At 34.2% G+C, this 25,839-nt stretch overlaps 1 protein-coding gene across 3 annotated transcripts in view; it reads right to left on the bottom strand.

Moving 5' to 3' along the window:
- The window catches only part of E23 (ABC transporter G family member E23), a 353,737-nt gene that overhangs the window by 35,598 nt on the left and 292,300 nt on the right, over nt 1-25,839 (bottom strand). For all 3 annotated transcript variants that reach the window (XM_075377996.1, XM_075378005.1, XM_075378010.1), the window contains one exon: nt 4,352-4,518. In XM_075377996.1, coding sequence (XP_075234111.1) covers nt 4,352-4,518 — 167 coding nt within the window. The remainder of the gene's footprint in view (nt 1-4,351; nt 4,519-25,839) is intronic.

Below are 25,839 nucleotides of genomic sequence, written 5' to 3'. Positions count from 1 at the left end.
TCTACGTCGCCGGAGAGGGACAGTAGGCCCTCTTCGGCGATAGATCTTGAAGAAGGAGATTCTTCCGTTGATCGGGTGATAAAACGACGTCGGTCGGAAGTTGATGAGACGGGAGATCTGAAATGGGCGTTGAGTGCCTTGAGGAAGTATTCAACAAGATGTGCGGGAAAGTTAAAGACCTGAAGGAGCTTGTTAAATTGAACCCAAAGACTAAGAGGAAAATTAAGGAGTGCGCTCTCAGGATGGAAGAGCCCATGAGGACTCTCAGACAGACTAGGAACTACTGGCTGGGTGCCAAGCTCTGCACAAGGAAAGTGTGCACTGAAGCTGTCACGCAAACTCCTACAGATAGGACTCTGATGAAATCATCATGCCCTTAAAGAAGGGGTCAAAGATGATCTATTGATTAGATTGTTAAGAAGATGGCCCAAGGAGTGCTTCGAATACTGCAAACTGCTAAAGGATCTAATATTTGCTGGCGAAGGTGCTAATGTGGCAGTTACCTACGACTTAGCGGCCGCTGCTAACAGTGGATTAAGAAAGAAGGTAGAGGTTAGGGCGCCAAGAGGCGGATGCCTCGTTCAGAAGGGCAAACTATGGCCCAGTCAGGTCCTTGTCGAATGTCCGCATACACAAATCCTAGACGGGGACTACTTAGACGTAGGAGGTAACACTAAATTTTATAATAAATTCCAGCGAAGGAAAAAACTATGACGGTCCTAGTTGAAGCTGCGGGCAAGGTTGCCAGTCTAGGATGCCAGTAAACTTGGAAAGAACCTCACCAAGCTAGTCAAATAGAAAGGCTGGAGGATCAGGAAACTTCGAGGTTCTTCTAGATGGTGATGGATTAGACATAACCAAGAAGGACAAATCTTCCAAGAAGCAATCGTCGGGAAAGACTTCACCCACGGTGGTCGTTTGAGCTGAGGGGAGGACGTACTCTGATCTTCTCAAGCAGATTAAGGTAAAGGTTATGGTGTTACTAAGGTCTTGTCGACTAGGAAAGGCTCCAGCGAGGACATCCAGATTAGGGTCAATGCTAGAGATAATGTTACCGAGACCCTAAGAAGGCACATTGAATAAAGTTTCAAAGGAACAGATGTCAGGCTAGGACGAGGGCCTGAGAGAGTTGTCCAACTTATAATAAAAGATGGGTTAACCTCTTAGGAAGAGGTGGAGGACACCCTGAGTAATAAAATTGGCAAGAAGCCTATCAAGTTGATCTCTATGAGGTCGGCCTTTTGCAATACAAAGGTAGTTACTGCAGCTGTATCTGCGAGGCAAGCCCCCTCTCTTCAAAAAAAAAAGCCGGATACGGGTAGGGCGTCCTATCGAGTGATTTCAAGATTGGCAGAGGATCGTTGTTTTAAATGTTGGTTGCCGGGGCACCATGCTTCACGTGCAGCGGTACAGACTGCTGCAATTGAGGAGAGGCAGGTCACAAGAAGGAACAGTGCACCTCGGCTACCAAATGTACGGCTCGTAGCAAGGAGAGCCAGAGCCTGGGAAACAGTAGGAGCTCTGATTGATGAAGATTCTATAAATAAGTCAATCTGAACAGATACAGAGATGCACTAGCTCTACTGTGGTGACAGCTACACGGGAGGAGATAGACCTACTGCTATAGTAGAGCGTTTGGGGACTATCCTTGGTTACCCGACAAAGATTGTGCCTCCACTATCTACTTGCTGTCACGGAGATGAGGAGTCAGGAGCTCTGGATGCGAGCATGGCTAGTCTTGGGTGGATGTAGTCGGCTTAACATTGATAAGTTAAAATACACATTCCCTAATATTCCTCAAAAGGTTTGTGGGAGGAAGGCGGACGACATGATGGAGGCCACCGTCAACTATGGCGAACCCTGTTCACTAGCCAGCAATTTCAACGCCAAATGGGTATTGTGGGGAAGCGTGGACACGGATCGGAAGGGGCGCTCCTGGCAGAAGAGGTAGCATTCCGGACGAGGCCTACAGCGAAGGCAAAAGCTGAGTTAATAAATCACCGATGCAAATGTCTACCGAGGCATTTACATCGGTGGCATCACAACGAGGTCAGGCTTATTACTATGAAATGTAAAATGTCAGAGGGCGATAGACCCGTTAAAGCCCAACAGGGCTATGAACGGGGGGGGGGCGACCGGAACGTCACTAGGCGGGTGTCTTCCCCTAAGGGGTTGGGATGAAGAGGTGGCATCGGTTAGACAGAAATTGTGGTGATTATTTGAACGTTAACAATCGGCGGAACGGCGACTGCACTGCGAGAGCATGGATTACCATGCAGCCATGAGGTGTAGCGGCATCTCGACGATGGTTGAAGAAAGTAAATGTCACGCGGGACTCTGCGATGGAGCTGAGTGGGAGTAGGAGGTCTGTCCGCCTCTCCCTTGTGGACCAGACCGGAGTCCATAAATTAACCTAGTCAGGGGTATGAACTGAAGTAGAGTTCACTAAGTGAACTAGGACTAAATTTCGTTGATGAGAACATTTTTGGTGGTATGTAGTTATTTTTCCTCGAATTTCAAGACATTTACTAAAAGTTGGCTCAATAAAAGTTAGGCACGGGGTTCGTGTTTTCGCAAGCTCGGTTAGCTAGTTCAGAGGGCAACGATGTATGACATTCAAGATATCCGGACGAGGCCTACAGCGAAGGCAAAAGCTGAGTTTAAAAATCACCGATTTAAATGTCTACCGAGGCATTTACATCGGTGGCATCCATCCCAACGAGGCCTGGCTTATTACTATGAGATGTACTCGTTAAAGCCAATCAGGGTTAGGAACGGAGGAGAGGTGGTGTGGCGACCGGAAGTCCTGGACATCGGCAGTCCTGGTCTGTGTGATTGTGACGGGAGTTCCCACCTTCAGGCGAGGAAAATACGCTTTTATACTGGATCTCACCTTAATTAGCGAGGAACACGCTGGTAGAATTACCAGTTAGAGGTTCTCGACAAGGAGAGCATGAGTGACTCTGCGTATGTTAATTTCACTGTATTTATGGCTGGATCCAGTGGTAGTGTGATAAGACAGTCATGGAGCTCGGCCCAGATACCCTTCAGAAGTTCAGGATGGTTCTTGCTGTTAGGTTGATGGAAGGAACTATCCTGGCTGATGGCCTGATAGAAGCTTTAGATCCATGTTGTGAAGTCGAGGACGCAAGGTCTGGTCACCAAAACCAGAAGCAGTTGTACTGGTGGTCTCCTGAGACTGCCGAATCTCGAAGGGAATGTTAATGAGCCAGAAGAGCATGACAGAGAAGAAGAGGCTCGGATGCCGACGTCGTCAGAGAATGTTACTTGGCTTAGAAGACGCTCCTCAAAACACATTGAAAACGCCAAAACAAAATAAGTAGGCTGAGCTGTGTGCCCAGATCAACGAAGATCCGTGAGGCGATGCTTATAAGATCCTAATCAAAAGCTTGGCAGAGCTTCCTTAGTTATGAGTCGCGATCGCTTTATAACGGCAACCAGAGACTTATTCCCTTGTGATGAACCCTTACATAGAAGTGATACTGTGGTGGAGATTAACTGCTCTTGGCTTCGGAGACTGAGAATAGGGAAAATCCCGGGCCCTGACGAATTGCCTGCTGAGATAGTTAAAGTAGCAGTTGCTCAGAGCGCACAATCACTCCCTGTCATGTGGGTGGGTGCCTCGGGTGATGAAAAGCGCAAGGCTCGTTTTGCTGAAGAAGCCTTGTCGCAATGATGGTGACGCAGTTGGGTACACACCACTCAGCCTCCTGAACTCTAATTGCTAGAGACATTATTAATTAGGAGGCTATGCAGTCAACGCATGCGGCGGATTATCTGATCGCCAATACTGCTTCTGACGGGGGAAGTTCACAGTGGATGCACTAACGAGGGTCACCACGCTGATTGAGGAGGCGGTTCGTGGCACCAGGAAGTTACCAATGATCGTGTTCTTGGATGTCCGAAATGTCTTCAACAGTGTGAGGTGGTTGGCGATCCTCGAAAGGTTGGAGAGGAGGGATATCCCATCATACCTTAGAAGAACGTTGCAGGCCTACATTTCAGATAGGATTTTTACTGCAGCTACGTAAGATGTTCCTTCTTTCCCCTCCTTTCTACTCTGACGGAAAAAATAAACATCGCAGAACAGTAAAGTAATGTAGACTCTTGCAAGGAGTAGGGCCAGGTGAAAATTACAGGAAAAACAACATGATCTGCCGAAATACTTAAGATTCACGAAACTAATTTTTAACAATAACGGCATCATAATAAGAATACTTAATTTTATGAAACCTCACAATAACTAAAATAAAATTAATGAATATGTAATATTCATTCACATTAAGCATTATTCCTAATCCAAATTCATTATAACATCAAAATTACTTACCAGACGGACCCATAACGGCTAAAACTTCTCCAGGTTTTACAACACCACTTACATCCTTTAAAATCGGTCTTTTGTCGACTGAATAAGAAACACCGCTGAAGACCAATTCTAGTGGCCGATGAGGCAACTGTTGATTTGCTATGCATGGTAATGGTGCGTTTTCAACCCTGAAAAAAAAATGTATCCGTGAATTCTGTGTAAACACACATTGCCTAATTTTTTTTCCTAATTTAAATTAAATGGTCTGTCACCATAGTTAATTAACTGGGTAAGTACCTGTACAATAGCTTTAAATGAATGGATAAATATAAGATAGTTGTATACTGACAAGAGTTAAGCCATATTATAAAAATAAGAAAAGATAAAAAATAAGCACTTTTGAAATTGTATATAAAATAATAATAATAAAAGTATCAATTTCTAGTATGTAATTTCTAGCATAATTTACTAAAATCGAATACGTATTTTACTTTATCCGTTTTTTTAATTATGAGAATAATTCGTTGTTCTTTATTATTATTATTATTAATCTGTCGAATTGTTTTCTTTAACACTATGGGAAAGACAGGCAATCGCCTAAACAAACGTTGCCTCGATCGAGTCCATGTGTCGCGGCGATGAAGCGCCCCCCTAGCTTAGAGCCCCTACAGGCCTTCCATCGGGGTCCCCCCTGAATCAATGGAGGATCCCGACCTTCCCTTCTGGAATGCCGAGATACCCCTCCCCAGGAGAGCTACCCTTCCCAGTCATAACCTATACAGAGTCCGGATATTCCCACTCATATCCTCCCGTCATGGGCGCCCGCCTCTCACACCATGAGGGTCCTCAATGCGCCATTGGAAGCGGCCCGACAGAGCTACTCATGTGTGTGGTTGAGCCAAGACGTCCTCAGCAGAAAGGCTGCCTCCCTGGCCCTACACGATCTCCACAGGTGCCATAATGTTTTGCACCTCTTTTTTTATATATATATATCTTACCTTGCAATACCTTCAGCGTACGCGCGGCACCTTCAATAACAGCAATCGCAGAACAGTTCACGCACAACAAAGGTTACAAATGAAACACAAATTATTATATACAAAAAAAAAAACAATGACAACAAAGAACAAATCCACATTGAGGCAACAAAAGGACGGGAAACTGTCACTGTCCCGATCCACGATATCGACGAACGAAGCAGGCCGGCCTTACTCAGTCCCCATATCACCGTTTCTTCGGCTTTGGTCTTCAGATAACTGTGATCAGCGTAGATACCGCGTTCCACTGCGTCCTTCCCTGCAGTATGTGGTCGACAATGGTCTCCGGCATCAGTCGGTGGAGATCCATCATTTTCCGGCGGCTTATCTATCTGTCACACTCGAAGAGGGTGTGCTCCGGCGTAAATACTTGGCCACAATACATACAACCCGGGGCACGTAGGCGTTTGCATTTGTGAAGGTAACCGCCATATTCCTCGTGGTCAGAGAGAAACTGTGTGAGATGATACGTCACCCGCGGAATCAGCCGTCTGGTCCACTCGCCCTTCGCCGAGGCATCTTAAAGATCCTGCCACTCCTCTAAGAGCAATTGACGCGCATCTTTCTTTGGCATGCCTTCCTGCATGCGCACCAATTCCTTAGCACAGAGCTTTATCGGGAGGACGCCCACTATTACCTCCACCGCGTTCCCCGACACCGTGAAATCTATCGATTTATTTAAGTAATTTAATACAGACAAAAAAATTCAGCCAGTGAACGATAAGAGATCTGCATTTCCCAAAATTTATGTTTCACCACAAACATTTTCCACATAATAACTACGTTTGAATGAGATTTTTATTAATATTGACGTTTTTCAGAAAATTCTACTAATTAAAAATTTTTAATTTTAGTGATTAGATTTTCTTCCATCCAGGAAATCTAAGGACTACGATTGAGAATTTCGAAGTAATATTAATAACATAACTTATTAATATTACAACGCTTACGGTACCTTTTTTAATTTTTTTTAACCTCCGAGATCATCACCGCTAGATATTGTTTCAGAGGATGAGATGGATGATTTTTAGCGTGTGAAAATGCCATGTCTGACTGGGATTCGAAACCGGGACCTCCGGATGAAAGACCGAGAAGCTACCACTCGCCCCACGTACGCCGGCGTGTAAGGTAACCTTGTAACAAAAATTAAAAAGGTACACGTGGAATAGTATGAATTCCGAACCCGAAAGTTTAATTAATGAAATATATATATTTTATGCAAATGGCAACACAATTTACTTCTGTGCAGAAAGTGTAACGAATAAAATTCAATTCGTTATCGCTTAAAAACCAATTGGCTAAATATTATACGTAGTTTCTTAAAATGACATAAATTACATAATTACAGGGGCCCTTTAAAATAGTAAAAACCCAATACTATAGGTAACATACGTTGAACAAATTCGTGGCTCAGTAGTTAATTTAAAATGTATACAAACGAATCGAGTGTAAGAAAATAAACGTATAAGATGAAATATGAATCTGAAAAAAATTTTATTCGATAAGCGTTATTAGATACAAATTAGAACGACTGAGACATAAACACTATATCTGAGGTTATAAAAAATTAATTTTGGACATTAAAATTAAAGAACTACGATTCAAGCATAGCCTGAATAAGTCGAATGGATCAACATATCAGTAAAATTAAGTAAAAGTATAAGCGTCCAAAAAAGTATTCTATGGATATTAAAAAATAGTAATAATAGTAATTTAACATATTTTTAAATTTATTTTATTTTTGTTTTTTTTTTGCAATAGAACAGCTCTATATATATATATATATATATATATATATATATATATATATATGCCTTGGTATGTTGCACAAACAATAGATATTACAAAACATGTACACGAAAGTTACACATTATTCAAAATATACGTAAGTAATATGAATAAAATAAGAATCTAATGAATCTAATCTAACATAATAATGATATTACAAAATAACTTTAATAATAATAGTTACAATTTCAATAAGAATAATATTAATAATAAGAATTCTTAATTACAATAATTATTGTTTTAACAGTAATAATAATAACTATGATTAAGATTAATAGTTTTAAAATTAACAGCTTAAATATAACAATATTTAATATTAAATAACAGTTCAATACTAAATATAATTAAAATAATAAAATAGTTTTTAATTACAATAATTATTTTAACAATAGTAATTATGAAAATAATAATAATAATAATAATAATAATAACGATTTTCATTATAGCAAGTTTTTAACATTAAAAATAACAGGCGAAAAATAAAACTTCAAAAAATAATTTGAAAAATTTAACTAAGGACAAGCAAAGAAGGTCTTTTGTCAGTTTTAGAGCAATCCATCTCCAAGGATGAGTTTCAGTTTTCAACCGTCCTTTAACATACTATCAAAATATAAACTTCTTAGTTCATTATCAACATTTTTCCTTGATTGAAAATAATGTATTCTCTTGAAATTGTCTACTACAGTAATACTACTTCTCTGTCGATAAAATAGATTGCATACTGTAAATTAAAGACAAAAGTTTCTAATATTGCGCCCGGGAATACGTAGCTGAACTTATTTTGCTCAGCATTATACCCGTGTAATACTTTATGAAAAAATAGTAAATCAAAATATTCTCTGCTACTTACAAGAAATTGTAAATTATAAATTGACTTTAGTTGTTGTTTATCAAGATGTTAAAAATGAAATTTGGGAGAAAGCCAGGACAAAAAGTTATTCTGAATAGAATTTATGTTTTGCGAAATATACCCTCTCCGATAATTCCAGGTGGAGGTGGAATATTCAAGTTGGTTACGAAAAAATGACTTGAAGAGTAAGACGCAAGTGCGAGGATCAAAAAAAGGTCTCGCAACCATTTCAACAGACCAAGGTTTCGGTTTGCTATACTTACAATTCTGTGTGCATGTCCAGAAAAATACAGCTTAGAATCAAGAAGTATGCCTAGATCGGTGACCGAGTCTACGGTAGTAATCGGAAGAGAATTTATTGTGTATTTAAAGAGGGCAATATAAAAAGGTTTTTTTAAAAAATATTATCTTTGAAACGTTTAATGGCATGTGATTTCTTATAGCAAGATAAATAGAGTTAATATTATGTTGCAACAGAAGGTGACCATTTCTGTTTCTGATACGGAGTAACTTCCTTAACAGTAGGTATTAAGGCATTACCCACGTTAGTCGTTGGTCAAACTACATTCCTAAAAATCTAACCCGCATGCATGCTTCAACTGGTTCACCGTGAAGAAACAGTTGAGGGTTAACATATTCCCTTAAGCGTGAAAAGCAAATGCATTTCGTTTTCTCCGGAGAAAAATTGAATCCAGTCGTTTTACACCACGATTCTAAACGGGTTATTGTGTTCTGCAGCAGCCTTTCGCCAATAGCCAAAGTTCTAGATTTACGTCAACTGAAAAATCAAATCGTTTCGTAAGGTGTCGCAATAACACCAAGTGTAAGTGTAAGAAGAAACAGTGTAAGATGTTATGTTATTATTTAAGAGTATATGTTGTAATTTGTGTAGTGTTTGTGGTACGGTGTATGTGTATGATGTCAAATGTTTTGCAGCTCTCAGTGTAGTGGGCAGAAAATCTACGGAAACTAGGCCCGTGGAGTTGCCAACTCCAAAGTCTTCCCGTCGGGGGATCGATATTTAGAGTAATAATTATAACCAGAAACAAAAATACGAAAATTTCAAACCACACCGGGGGCATTGAAATCATCAGTTATTACTCTATCATATTTCAAAGAATCTATCTGATTGTTCCAAAATAGACTGGTGCACAAATTGAGGAAAATAACGAACACCAATTTATTGGCTTTTAGACGGAGTTCTTAGCCCATCTTAGGGATGTAGGATGTAGGGGGGTATACCGAAATGAAACGACTAGCACTAGATAGGGAATCTTGGAGAGCTGCATCAAACCAGTCAAATGACTGAAGACAAAAAAAAATAATGAAAGGAGTTTAATAAATAATTTAGCTAATAAACAATTAGTTTAATAAATAAATAGCTTCTTGGTTTCGCTGTTTGCAGGGGAGGCGAGAGTCATGACCGTGTTCTGTTTTGCCGACGTTTGGCAGAGTGCGGACAGGGAGTGCCCTTCCCTTTTCCCAGTTGTGGAGCTGGGTTGAGGTTGGGCTGTTGTGAGTTAAGCTCTGCCGAAGTCTTGCGCCGTTCAGCGTGATTAAGACACTTCGGTCCTTGGTAGGGATTGTCCTACGGGTAAGGGTATCGGAGCCCTTACTACTAATGAGCCTTGAGATGCGGTATCGTGGGTCAGGCAGTACCTGACTCCCCAGTCCGGGTTAAATTTGGCGGCTGACTGGGGGAACCCAGGCAGGATCAAAGATCCGGGGCACGTCCAACCGTCTCTCCGCCCGCACCTTATGACATATTGACTGACGACACTATAGGTTATGGAAGCATCAGCATATCCACATCTTCTGTAGGAGAGGGTCCACGTAAAAACCCTCGTCCAGGAGGACCTTTGTCTTCAGAAGCAAAGAGAAGGAAGACGTCGAGTTCAGTAAGACAGAGAAGAAGATCCGAACTAAGTTCCGACCTAAGAGCTTTGGATCAGTTCCAAAGTATCTGGTGGTAAAGAAGAAAGAGAGGGATTTTTCTAAAATTAGTCCTTTCATGATAGCTCCTGGGATCATGGAAGCTGCAAAAGAGACTAGGAAGACTGCTATGAATTTGTTTGTGGAGACCGTCAGTGACCTACAGTCATCACGGTTACTGAAAGCTACAAAGATAGGACTCATCGACGTTGTGGTTGTACTGCATGGTACACTAAATACCTCCAAGAGATCTTCAAAACTTCACAGAAAAAGAGATCGTCGAGGAGCTTCTGGAACAAGGAGTTGTTTCATGTCGACGTTTGAACACTCAACGTAAAGGAGAAGTTGTACCCTCCGCGTCGCACATTTTAACATTTAACAAACTTAAGTGTCTTGAGAAAATTAAGCCTGGCTTTCATGGACTGGATGTTCATCCTTTCATCCCGACTCCATTGAGGTGTTAGGATGTTAAAAATTCGAATATACAGCGGCAAGATACACTAGAAAACATTTCTGTCCTTGTGGTGATCTATTAGATTCGGATGACCCGTGCAAGGATCAGCCGATTTGTGTAAACTACCATGGACATCATTCTGCCAGTTAGCGAAACTGTCTGATCTATAAGGAGGAAGTAGCAATGCAGAAGGTAAAGACTATTCGAAAGGTCTGCTGTTTCGAAGCCAGAAAATTGTGCTTAGCAGAACACCGAAGCCTATGTCCTATGCTCAGGTTGCTGCAGCTCCTACAACTTTTTTTAAACCAAAGAACGTAATTTCTGAAGTGGCACCAGTACTAGCAAGCATAGCGAATTTAACATCGATCACAAATTGAAGAGTTGACCAATTAGAGTAAGTAATCCAAAGCCGATGAAGACAGAATCTTCCGTGATCTATTGCGGAGAATCAGAAGAATATATCTCCGAGGCCTCCGACATCTTGGAGTTCGATATCGAGGCCTTCAAGAAGATGGGAAAAAGAAGAAAGAAAGGATGGCCTAAGAGTAAACCTAGGCGATAGATTTTAAGAAGAAGTTAGTTCTTATGGGCTTTTGACTCGATTATTGATTTAATCTTTTAATTTATTTTACTAGAATGTGAGACTATATCGTTGAAAATGGTTTATGTGTTGTAACTGTTTTTAACATGTTCTGAAATGTTTTTAATATGTTATTTTTAAGTGTATTTAAGTGACAAGGGCCCTTTACATCCTTGTCATGTTATATTTCTTATTGTTTATGTTTTTTTTTATCTCTTTATGTCTATTTATGAATGATTTGTTATGAGAAGACTAATCTACTGACTACGCCGCTAGAGTTTTTCACAGGGAGGGGAAAAAGACTTTTCTTTTTTTCTTTTTGATATGGAAGGGGCTATTGATCACAGTAGTCGATTCTCCTAAAACTTTAAAAAAATAAAAATAAAAAAGTAATCAACATTACCATATCATCATCATATGTATTTTCGGGAAAAAAATTATTTTATTAAATATTAATTGATTTAAAACAGAACAACCCTGAAAACAACGAATTGTGCGTTTAACACACACACACGCACACACAAGTATATATGTATATATATATAAAACAAAATTAATAATAAGAAATTAATCGCTTCTTTTATAGCCCAAAAACATTCTAAAATTTGTTTAAATGATAGTCTTTCTAACAAAACAGTTCTGAGTATTATATACAAGGGATTATCGAACCGTGATAAACTGCTCTCATCAATTTATCATCACCAATTCTATACTTCTGTAGTTCTGACCAGCTAAAATATTAAAGTGACACTCCAAAGCAATGGAAGATGCTCGACCGACTAGGTCAAGGAAATGTGTTTTTCATAAACTAGTCAGCAGAGTCCCTATAAAAAATAATAATAAAATTATGTATTATTATTATACAAAAATGAAAGTTATGTAGTCATCAATCTTAAAGGAAATGATCAAGAAAGTCGGGGACACTAGTGATGAGACCAATTTACGGTTCTGAAGGAAGATAATTTCATTATGCATTATTTATGAAACGTGCAATGCATAAATGTAAATGAACCGTAAAATTCCCACAGTACTATGGTATTACAATGAATGACCACCGAAAAATACAAATATAAAATTGAAATTTCATCCGACCAAACGCACAATTTACATAAACATACATATCTGCGTTATATTTAAACAACACATATTTTATCGCACACCCAAACAATAAGTACGGTTAGAACGTAAATAAATTCTATAAGTCGTATGCGCTATGTTTTTTCTGATGACAAATTCAATTAATAATCCCCCTCCGCATAACTGTAACTACAATAAAAAAAATTAGAAACAATTAATTTCGCTTACGGCTAATATAAACCTTAAATGACTAAAACTAATTATTAATTACTGAAGCTTTCGTACGAGTCCTGAGAAACGACCGAGTGTAAATAGTTGTAGCAACACATACTAATATATCACATTACACTAACAGGTTAAAGAATACCTGGGTCAGTAATGATCTTAAATGACCTTGAGACGCCCCGCTCCACAACCCTCTCAGGAGGTCATCGCCCCCACCCTTATCGATCCAGTGACGTAAATTCAGCCTTTTATCTCACATTGTGCGCACGCTAATGAAACACGCTTCAAGCACTTTTAACTTTCAAGTTCACTTTCACGGTTATTCACAACAGATATTTACTGTGCACACGATTTTTTTTCACTACAAATCGGCAAAATACGCATTCTTAAATTCGTTAGGGTAAAATCATGATTTAAAAAGTCAATATTAAAAGTACAAACAAAAACGACAAAACTATTTACGATTTATTTTCAGTAATAGATTATCAATCAAATCCGTAGTTCCTCGGCAAGGATAATTATTTATATGGTAAAGATTAAGATACAATAAATATAACAGTTAACAGAAAAAAAAAGATTAGTAGAAATTATATTTAATACGCCATGTTACTGTAACGAGGAGTACTTGATACGGAAAATAAAACGTGTAATTCTTAAGTAAATTCAATTTGATTTTGGGAGAGGCATAAACTACGAAAGTTTCACATAATTATCTTACAATAATACTGGTTATTTGAATAAGACATTTTTTATGATAATAAATATTGAATTAGTTCCTTCGTAACCTATACACAACAAAAACTCTGGTTATAATTATATTTTATAAAATATCTAATTAAACTACGTTTAAATACGTCGACTTAATGGCAGTAATTTTAAGAAAAACGTGAATTTCTAGGTTAAATTGATGAAGTTAAGACAGTAACGTCATTTAAAACCGCTGGCAAAAAATAACTAAATTTATAAATTATGCAACTGCTGTATAATTTTTTAAAAGTGAAATCATTTTTTTCATGTCTTTTCAGAATACAAAATTTAAGGAAAAAACACAAAACCTTATCACAAAAGCGTATTATAATAAGGTAAACAATGTTACAACAGTAGCACTACCTTTTGTAATATTTTATAAATAACAAGTTATTCAAGGACATAGAATGATGTTTAATATTTCATCATAAACTACAGTCACAATTATATTCGAGTAGAGTAATGTTACTAAACAGGTTTAATAATAGAAAAATAACTCCAGGAAAAGTATTGTGACTTAGGTAGGTCATTGAACTGCAACATTAGACGATCGACAACAATTAATGCATAAAAGTAAACGAAACAAACAAATAAATCAATCCGATAATTTCATTAAATTCTAGAGATAATCAATCACTAATGCATCCCACATTTTTTAAATAACTGCATCATATCATAAAGAAACATCGACTTACACACACATATATATATATACTCGTATGTATATATATTCTTCTATTACCCACACGAAACTAAAGCTTTTCTATCTCTTACTCTTATAAATGTGTTTATAAATATATATAAAAAGATTAACATAAACGAGCGTTTAAAAGGAAAGAAAAAACAATAGCTTAATGAGAAAGGAATAATTATATTCCTTTAATTGGGTTTTTAAAACACTTAATACTACTTGTGACAATAATTCAAAGTAGAAACGCATAAAGTAAAAATGCATTTATTTCCTTAACATAAAAACGTGATCATTAATAAATAATATTCCAGAACTCTTACTACAATCAAGATAAGTAAATAAATAAATATATATATATATATGAAAGACTAAATTTATTGTGAAGCATAAGAATGAACTATGAAAGAATAGTACATCGGCGCTACAATCGTTTATTATAAAACGAACGAGAACGACACTGCAATGGAATAACAACAAATAAATGTGGTTGTAACTAGGAACACATAATTCAAGTTCACGGCCGGAGGAAACCTTCAAGTGAAGAATACACACATCATGTGTGACCTTGAAAAGGTTCAACCTTGGATAGGCCGCGACCTCATTGCCTGATAACTTCAAGCAGTCGGCATCTCTTGAATAATTAACGACAGTACCATCTGAAACGATATAAACAAACAAACAAACACACACACACACACACACACACACACACACACACACACACACACAAAACTGACGTTGCCCTCTCAATTTTTAAATTTTCCAATTTTTTTCGCGAAAATTATTTTTAAACTCACTATAAAAAGATATTCGTTTTCGTAAATCAAATACATAAATTAAAATCAGAAACAAATTTAGAAAAACCTCAATGAAATAATTTAGAATGCAAGATGTTATATTAGTACAAACACACATAAATAATTGTCGTTCAGTAACTAAAAGGTTCATGGACCGTTACAGTTAGACATCATAACATCATGATTACCCACAAGCTCTCAATAAAAATTCATAACCAGTAATTATATTAAATTACATTATTAGACCATCCAACACAAAATTTATGGAAAAAATAAATTAGAATACTTTCAACAATTTAATCGTAATTAAATATTATTGTCGTTTAATTGCCGATAATTTTGTTTTAAATCTTAGTAACGAAAAACTATTTCATATAAAATGTAACAATAACGAACAACCACTTCGAATAGAGATTTTTATAAAATGTAATGATTCAAATGTAAGAAACCTTTTTGGATTAATACGCTAACATAATTCGAAAATCATAGTATTAAGTATGCTGTGTAGCAACCTTGCTATGAATTACTGTGTTGAGCATGCTATATAATAGTTAATTCGTCCTTTTATAAGAAATATGTGTGGTGTAGTTTTGTTAGAGTTTAATTAACCAAGTAAACCTAAAATAGCCATTGCAACAGATTCTATAAAGAAAATATATGATAATTCTTACTCTCTTAAATAAGAATATTTAGCCGTTCTTACTTGTATTGAAAAATTACACAACTTTCGTTCCAAAGTAATATTTAGACAATAAATATGTTTCAAGAATCTTTATTTGTCATGTTTCTAATATATATATATATATATATTTTTTTTAACAGCCTCTCCTAAAGAAATTAATTAAAATTTTAGAATTTATTTTTAACCGATCAGGAAAGAGAGTTGTGAATTTAATGTAAATTATAAACACACAGACAAAAATATGAGTTATTCATCGACAAGAACACAAGAACAGGTTCTCTCAATATTTAATTTCTGAGGTGAAATTAAAATTATGAGCCATGTCATCGAAATTTTTACCTTAAAGTTTTCCATTGGATTTAAAAACTGTTTTAGTTAATATTTTTAGATGTCGGGATAACCCGACTCGATAACAAGCATGAAATTTCCACCTTTTCTTGCATTTAAACACCCTAAATTTCTATGGCTCTTTTGTGTAGACGGACAATAATTATCATGAGAACATTTTAGAAAGAAGCTATAAATTTAATCTGGATACTTAACATTTTTTAATAATACCAAAAATATATATGATAAATTACACTCGATATATTCAACTGTATAACGCAAATAAATCATTACTACTCAAACCGATAAGAATAAATATATATTCCAATAAAAGAAATTAATTTATATTTCTAATGTTTACTCATAAGCTCAAAAATAGAAAATATGATTATAATTTATGAAAGGTATCGATCGCTTCGTTAAATAATAGCATTTAATTTCATTTTGCAGATTTCTTTGCCTGCTAGATTTTATCGATGTAATTTTTCCATGCTTTCAAAATTACGGAGGTATACGTATAGAAAATAATGCAATCTTAACAGTTTAATCGATGTCAGATGATAATGAAGTAATACAAATTCTGAGTCGGACATTAATTAGTATTTGTAATACAGATAGTGAGATTAAATATAATAAGAAAGAAAAAATGAGCTCAACGCCAAGTTTATCTACAATTGTTCAAGTGCCTAACTCGACATCGTTTCATATTCTTAATTTAAAACAAAACAATTCAACGCAACGGGAAAAAGTTGTATGGAAGGCATTCATACATATGTTATCTGAAACGCACTCATACACAGGTTATCTGATTTATTTAGGAAATAAATAATGGAATCACGTCTTCGATTTTTTTTCCAGCATATGTATCAAACAATTAGCTGACGTCACATGTCCGATTACAGAGGTCGCAGGTTATTTTTGGGGCTGAATTTTACTCTGGTCACGGAGCAAACAACAAATTACTCCTAAACGTTGTGGCGGTTCAACGTCCTAAACAACGAAAACGGACAACGAGTAGATGGAGAAGAGAGAAAAAGAAGATTCAATTGTTTCGACCTCTCGGAATTCATCACTGGGTCAATGATCTGGTCGTTGGGAGAGACTGACATAGATCTGTCTTCTCTTTACTATCCCCTCCTTTCACTCTACAATAGATCTCCTTTTACTCCAGCACGTTCCAAGATCTTAAGCCTTGTAATCATTTCCAGCTCACTTTTTCAATGACCGACTAAAGTACCGGTCGATAGTGAAACGTAATAACTTCTTCCTGGCAATCCCTGACTAAAAGAACGTACGCAGTTTAAACTGGAATACGACGCCGAAGGCTAACTTTCAGTCGACGATAAACTAACTTTCAGTCAGTCATGACCAAAGAGGGCAAGCCGTGACGTAATTGATTCTTCTGTACCGCTAGAATAATGAGAAATATCCAGTATCTTTACTTCCGATTCAAAAGTTCGTATTAATAGCCTATAACTTTTATCCGTCCGATAAAATCCGGGATCATTATATATATGTCAAAAATAAATCGTGTTTATGATGAATAACAATGATCTCAACCGGAAGGATACGAACGGTCGAAAATCAAGGTAAATTAGACACTTACAGTAAATTTTGTGAATGAAATACAATAGTTTTCGACCAAGTTTTGAATTAGTTGAAATTAAATTTGTTATAAATTGTAGAGAATTTGTAACCTGCAATATCGGTTCAGTTGCTAAAATTAAAAAAAAGAACACAAGGAATATACGAGTATAACCACTTTATTTGCTAACACGATAAAGTAAAACTAAATCACAATGTTTATATTATCCAACATAAATACTCGTACAACTAAATAAATCCAACAATAAAGTAACCTATTTTATTTCCTTATAATTATACCGGTAATTGTAGAAGAAAAAACTAAAACGCATAAAAAAATTTAAACAAAAAAAAAGGAAAAGTAATAATAACACCCGTTTCAGTCATACAATCATTCATTCGATCATTGGCTTCTTTTACGATGTGAATTTCATTTTCGTAATTATTAAAGAGTTGTTTCTCCTTCCTCATACGATAAAGTGGAACAAAGAACTGCTGTATTTTTGTGTACACCATTGCTTCATTCAATTTGCAAAACACATTTTGCAAGCCCTATTTATATTGAGGTCATTCATTTTAAATGAATAAAAATTAATAAACAGAGTTAAAATAACAAACCCGAAATTCAAATCGACAGCCAGTTCAACGACCTGTTAAAATTTAACTGTTCAACCCTCTTTATTTTAACCACATTTGTCCTTCATTTAACTATTCAAGACTACCCAAACAGAGACGAGACAATAAATGAATCATCTCTCAAACGAATCAGATCGATATGAATAAACAATATATTTAAGTATAAACAACTTGCGCGTATTCAACATGTAGTCTTAGTAATAACTGAATCATAAATATAATGTCTTACATTAATTAAATAAGCCTAGTAAAAATAATGTTAAAATATTATTTCTACCAAGCGTAACATGCGGTCGTACGAAATACAATAATGTATTGCTAAGAAAATCATCAATAAAATAGATATTTATAAATAATAAAAATAAAAAAAATTTATATATCTTTCTATTTAATTTTTTAAAAGTTATCGGTAACAGCAGTAACTTGTCCGTGTTACTAACTTCGAAATGAGAAAATGACTAATTTCAAATAATTCTCGATAAATTATTTTCTTCTCTATGATGAATTTAATTTATTTCATGTTATTTTATTTAGCGTAGTGATTATTTATTTTCAAAATTCATCTGGCAGGTGAATCTTATAAGTTATAAACAAGTTAGAAAACTTAGAAGTAATCCGTATCCCGCATTCAGCACACCGTTTATCTAAATTACAACCCACGTTTTTTTTAATCCGACGTGAGGTGGGATTTAGTTTAAAGCAAGCAAATGTACTTCTCAAAATCCGCTGAAAAAACTTCATTAAACCACTCCATACGAGTTATATTCATTAATCATGGGCTAACTTTAAGGACGATCATTCTGGATATGGGTTATCCAGAATGTAGCACCTAATTAATTACTAATAACTTATTAGTCATAACTGGATGAATTTAAAAATAAATAATTTCTACGCCAAATAAAATAAGAACGTATAAATTTATTTAAATTTAGCATAAAAAAGAAAATACATTTCGTAAACGATAATAATTAATTTGAACTTTGTATTATCAGAGCGCACAATTTTAAATTTAAAAAAAGTTGGTTCTTTTAAGCAGAAATGCATAATCTGATAAGTAATGTTTCCGTCAGTCGGTAACTCATTTAGTTAAGCTGTTGGATTTATTTAAATTGCCGAACATAAATAATAAGTAATGATTCACCTATTACAACATTATAGTGACACAGAAGTAGAACGACAGAAAACCAGGGAGCTGAGTTTGTGAGAAACCTGCAAGGTAGGAGGGAAATAAAGTAAAGAATAAAAAAGAACGTGTGTGAGAAAGAGAGAGATGTGGTGCATGCATACAGGTGAGTACATCCGGCCTACCAAGTGTTCCCAGGCGTATATTGACCGCGAGACAGTTCACGCATTAACTGCCTGGCTGTCGGGCGAGAAGCCCTAAAATCTAAAAAAAGTTGTAACAATTTAAAAACTATGAAAACTACAGTAAAAAAAAAATAAATATATAAATTTAAAAAATAGAAAAAGATTTCTCGGTTATTAGTAACGAATAAACCATTCAACAGGAAGTATTAGTTACACACTAAGACACAAGAGATATTATAGTACATACTTAACATCAGCTATTTCACTCTCGATAAAAATTATAACTCAGTCTTTCCGTAAATCAAAAAATCTATATTAATGTTAATTATTTGTAAATAATTAACATTAATATAGATTTTTTAAAAGTTAAGCATTTATTTTAACCGACATAATAAGATTATATAACATTAGTAAGGTTACGACAGAAAAAACCAGATCAAGATGAAGTAATAAATTATTGAGGGGGAGGTGGAAATGTACAATACCAATTCAAGGTTAACCGTAATTAATTTTCTAACAAATTAATATTTAATAACTAAACTGAAACATTTGTCCATTAGTTAGAAATTATGAAATACAAACACTACACTACATGGAAAATAATTGCTAAAATAAAAAAAAAGTAATAAAAAACTATTTAATTCATTAAACCCATTTTTTTTTGTGATTCATTAACATTACAGAATTTGATAATTATAATTTTACAAATTAAAATTTGAACTGGAGAATTTTCACATAGACACCATGGTAACAATGCATATTTATATGTAAAAGTATAGCCGATTTACATAGCACATCAAAACTACTACTTCCTTACCCATTCACATCTACGTGTGAATACGCGCGTGCGCGCGCGCACACACACACGCAAATACATACAATTTTTTACTTAGATGGAATATCAGAACATATTACTAAATGTCGTTAGAAAACATCTAATAATATAAAAAAAATTGCATCATTAATATTCTATTAAGTGCACCTTTTTTTAAAAATTAATTTAACTAGTACAAATAACACAGATAGGTAAATTATCTGAAATATTTAGGTAACCCGGATAGATCATGCTTTTTAAATTCAGAGACTAATTGTTCAAATTTGTTGGGCGAAGTTTACTGATGGGCTGCTTTGATTTCTGGAACATATCTGTAGATAAAAATACAGTACTTTTATTTAATGTCTGTCAAAATTATCTGCTTTACTCATTTACCTCTCCACAAGGTAGAGCTTTTGAGATAAAGAATAACTTTTAACAATTTCTTCATCGGTTATGAACCCTACGCTGACCTAGATTACCAAAATAATTTTATACATACTAGCTTAATTTTCTTTTTTTTTTAATGAATTATTTATACTTTAATTAAAGTATCGTTTGCTCGACATGTAAAAATTATTTTAATTAAACAGAAATATTATATATATTTATTTATATTACAGTATAATATAATAGTAGAATGTTACTAGAAATTGCTAAGCAGTACACAAGAAACAGAATGAAAAAAGCAAGTTAATAAACATAACCAATGGTTTCGGCAATGAAGACAAATAAAGAGATTCAGTGTAAAGCTGGATAAACTGACCTAAATTACTCTGCAAATATTAACTCAAAGCCTCTACTCGAATCGCTTCAGCTATTCAGTAGAGCCGATAAAAGGCCAGCCATCACGCAGTCAAGAGGGCGAGCCTGGGATCGTAACACGCATCAGTAAAGAACAAACTATTGACTGCCACCTCGTGAAATGTAAAACGCTCCAAACTTTTTAATTAACGATTGTTAGAAGTCACAATATACACGATAACAACCGACAACCTAAGTATAATATTAATAGATTTTAATAAGTAAAGAAAGAACCGAAACAGTTTGTGAGGAATTAATATTTGTTTACAACTCTTTTCTTCTTCGTTATCTCTTTCTTACTCATTCTCTCCGAATAAGAGCACGTGAGCACAAAATTAGGCAAGACGCTCTTCCCATGTACGCATTAATATATAACAACTATGAAACCAAACATGCAACAGAGTCAACCGATTGTGATTAAGAAAGTTTACTATATTTATCTATCATTATTCATAAACGGAGAAATAATTTAAATGTCAACGACCTTTCCATTACTCAAATGTTTAGTCTAAACGAATCAAAGATTACAAATTTATTTTGAAGGATAAATTTAACTCGAAGCAATATTATTTCTTAATATTTATAGCAAGATAAAGAAAATCCTTAACAAAATTAGTACAAATATTTAACTAATAACAACTTATAGGTATTTTTATGGAGGGGAAGGAAGGAGATTACAACATAAATGTGTGATACGTTATGAAAAAGAACAAAATTATGTGTTGTATAAATACTAAATTATGAGTAATTTTTTAATGCATTTATTTTAATAGAATTTACATCTTTATCATAGCCTACTACTGTAGAGGATAAATTTAAGCAGTAAATCAAATCTATCGATAAGTCCAATCCAATAATTAATTTGAACGGAAATACTTTACTACGGTATAAAAGTCTCGACTTCTATGTAATCGGAAAGTAGGTACAATAATAGGCCGAATTTAATTTTTATTTTGATTTAATCCTTAAAATCTATAACAGGAGATGAAAAGATCCGAACAATGTGATAAGATTTTAATGAGATTTTTAAAAGAACACGGTCATTTTAAATCTTCCCAAAAATAATATTTTACGAATGGAGTCATTCACGCAATATAAAAAAAACCGGTAATAAGCTTATGTAGTTTTAATAAACTCAACGAAAAAGAAATGTGTTTGAAAACATATGCACTCGGTTATTCCACACTGGCAGTAATAAATCAATATTAAAGTAAATTTAAAAAGTAATAAATACAAACCGACTACAATATACGATAAACGGCAATATTGGACTACTGGTGAATAAATACAGCTGTAGGCTAATTTTTTTACTAAAGAAAGACTTGACTTACAATTATACGCAAGAATTAATTCAAAATACTTCCTCTAAAGTAAAATTACATAAGCAACAAAAACAAAAAGTAAAAACTAAACAAAAACCTACTATTCAGCCCGTAATATAGGCTATATTTTTCCATTTTCATAACTTTATCCGTTAAGTATATAAACTGTAATATTATAATGATGTATCATGTACTACAGGAATGTTGTTTTAATACTGTAATTGAATACGGTGGATAAAAACGTACGTAAATAAATAGATCTTAATGAGAAAATATTTACCTTCAACATTATGTACAATCATTGCTATCACTAAACGATCATTATAAGCAGCATAATTTTTCAAGATCAAAAATACAATAAAACAGAATTCTTTATTTTTAAGAAAAAAAACATTCCTGCATTTTAGATCTCGAGCTAAGCAGCTCACGTTACTAACATGTGGTCTACTAAACGGAAACCGAACACAGAAAGAACCACACTAATAATGAAAAATAGCTTTATTTTTAGTGCTTTATTAGCGCCAAAAATACAAACCACAGCTGGAGGAATTACATGTATGAAGAAGTTATTACTCGTAGTTAGGAACCGAACTACTTAGGTTGTATATTCGTTCAGTTCACGGACTGTCGTCACACGGCGCCCTTTTCATTAGCGCTTTTACTCAATGTGAAGCGATTTTGTACTCTGTTATTTTATTTTATACGCGCGACCAATGAGCGGTATATATCGAGTTCGTATTTCATTGCTTTTCTTATGTAAAACACAACCGGATTCCTTGTCAACTTGCCTAATCGGGTTTTCGAATACCCAAAACAGACTACGAATTGAGATAAGAATTACATGAAGTAATGTAATGATGTTTGTACGAGTATTCCAGCAGCTAATCGAATCGATCTCAGTAATTACTAAAAAAAAAAAAACTTATTTTATTTATTCAACATTTGCCAATTGTCCTAGGATGAATTATTTTTAGTTCAACCATTTTAACTGTACAGAAGGCCAAGTAACAAAAAATAAAAAATAAAAATAGTACGCTACGTGAAAGATTTATTTTTTCTACCGGTAGAGATTCAGAATGTTAGCTGTGAAATAATGGGCCAACATGCATATCTGTATACCTATGATTGATATATTGACTATATTCTTATCCAAATAAAAAAATTAATCGGCAACTGAACAGGCCGACTAACAGTATATTCAAAATCCATATTACCAAAATCGATTAAACAATTTAACTAATTCACACAAGCTGATAACCGAGAAGTTGCACATAAATATTAGACATTTTTTTACCTATTTAAAATAGGAAATATTGGCAGTTCGAGTTTATGTAATATCTCTTACCAATAGGATATATTATGAAATATAATATGACTTAATATTTACAACGAACCTAAAGAAAATAAACAAGAAGATATATATTTTTCTATTTCACGTAAGATTACACGATCATTTATTGGAAAAACAAAATAATAATTTAATTCTCAGTTACATCTATTTATCTTTATTGAAAAGATTACCGTTTTATAACAAAATAAATAAAAATAGATAATTCTTAACTTAAAATAATAAAGATTATCAGTAACGGGATCGAATCCCGGGTGAGACTTGATATTTTTCAACGCTACAATTCCTTATTGCATTCCCATGCAAACATTTTAAGCTCCTATGGAGAAATAAATAATAATTTATTTATTGTGCTTGTCTAAGTGTGTTTCTTTAGATATCCGTTTTTATCTACAAATAACGTTCTAAGTTACTTTGAGGTTCGTTTATTAATGTTGTTTCTAAAACCATTTAATTCTATTACGTTTCCGTTTAAAGAACATGATAAAAAGATCATAAATTTAAAAAAAAAATGTAATTTTATCAATACCTTTTTTGTTTCTCGTTTAAAACTAAAGATTATTTAAACTAACAGAAATTTCAGAATCATTAAGTATAATATAATTCACAAAAGAGAAAAAGTACGCAAATAATTTCACAAAAAAAGTACAACTAATAAACTGATATTTGTAAATAATATTTTATGATTTGAAAAATAATAGGCATACATTATTAATTGAAATTTGAGGATAAAACAACACGAAAAAATTGAATCACTGCCAGTGTTACTATAAGTACAATAATTAACGAAAAAAATTGGAGGCTAGCTTCAATACACTGTTAAAATATGCATTTCGATGTTTCATTAAAGAAATATTCACACACTCACATAAATGCAAACGTCTTACGAAACGAGCAAAACAAAAGCATGTAAATATTATACCAGTAATGTGCTGAAAATAATGTTAAGAAATGGCTACAAAGTTTGTAATCAATGGAATAAAATTATAAAAAAGAATCTTGAAGTGATCACTTTTCCATTTTTAGCTATCAGATTCATATATTTCAAAAAATAAATAAATGTTTCATTTACATTAGAGTAAATTATCTAACCTAATATAAACTATCACGTCAAGATTCATAGAAAAGCACATTGTATCATTGTTTAATATATATTTTTTAAACATTTCATGTAATTTAGTTGTTACAATTAACTACGAGTACTTCTCATAACATGCAGGATATTTTACTAGGTTGATTTTACCAACCTGGATATTCGTTTCTTTTAGAAAATAAAAACGATACTAATCACGAATCACTTCTTCACTTATCTTTAAGAAGAAATCTTCTGTAAACCAAATTTTTATTCGTGCAATAATAAAATTGGAAATATTTTAAGCATACTTTCAAAGTTATTTTTTCAATAAAATTTTGAAGTTATAGAATTACTGTATATATGAAACTAACTACTAATAAATCAGTGATTTCTGATGATTTACTTTCGTTATTAGGATAAACAAGCAATTCGGATAAAATTGTTAAATAGTATTTTAGGTTTTCAGCCGGGTGGCTCCCGTGTTAAGATGAACTTAGAGAAATAGTCAGGTCACTGAACTCTCTCTGCTCTATGATATTCTCCTCGTTCGGTTCTGCCTCCCCATGTCATCATCGCTGTCGTCATCGACCTCCATTAATCTCATGGTGTCCTCAAATATAGAACATGAAAAATACTTACATAACCATTCGGAAATCTACTGCTATCGGAACAATCCCTAAGAACGTTGACTTCAAATATTTTATCGGCAGCAACAAGGTATATATTTTATTAACTACAGGAGAAATAAAATTCGCCAGGACTTAAAGATATACTACTTTCGATTTGAAATAGTATTTATTATCTTGTAAAAATCTAAATTAGCGATAGAAGATCGGTTAACTAAACTAAATGCTTTTATAAAATGACAAAATTCTACTCCCTTTTTATACATAAAAATAAGCTTCCAGAAGATCATTTGCAAATTTAAAATTATTATTCGGTCTCTCTTCAGTGGCTTTGCAGATGGAGTTCGTCTTTAAGCGGTTGGAAAGTCATTGTTTGCGGTGAATAAAATGAGCGGTAATATAAATTGCGGTGAATGTAGTGCGTTTATAAAATCAAGAACACCTAATTATAACACATATATCAACCAACACTTACACAAAAATGTCAGTATTTTCAGAAAGAAAGTTGTCTCGCTTTCAAAACATAAAAAAATAGTATCACTAAAACAGATCATATACTGTGAAACACTATAACCCAGGAGAATAAAAATTAAACTGCAGAGACCACATTACATACTATATTGAACAACCTGACGCACATTCAACTTCATACACAAACAACCTCATTCAGTCGCACAAAACAAAATTAACCTTTTCAAATCACCTCAAAGAAACGGGATACGCCTTTAAAGATACTGACCAGAACAGGCAAATTGTACACTTACCATTTAAAAGTAATGAACTCGATACATTCTAACATTATAAA

This window comes from Lycorma delicatula, chromosome 1 (genome assembly GCF_047948215.1).
Source record: "Lycorma delicatula isolate Av1 chromosome 1, ASM4794821v1, whole genome shotgun sequence".
NCBI lineage: Eukaryota > Metazoa > Arthropoda > Insecta > Hemiptera > Fulgoridae > Lycorma > Lycorma delicatula.
Note: the sequence above shows the minus strand (reverse complement) of the source record. Positions and strands in the feature narration are given on the sequence as shown.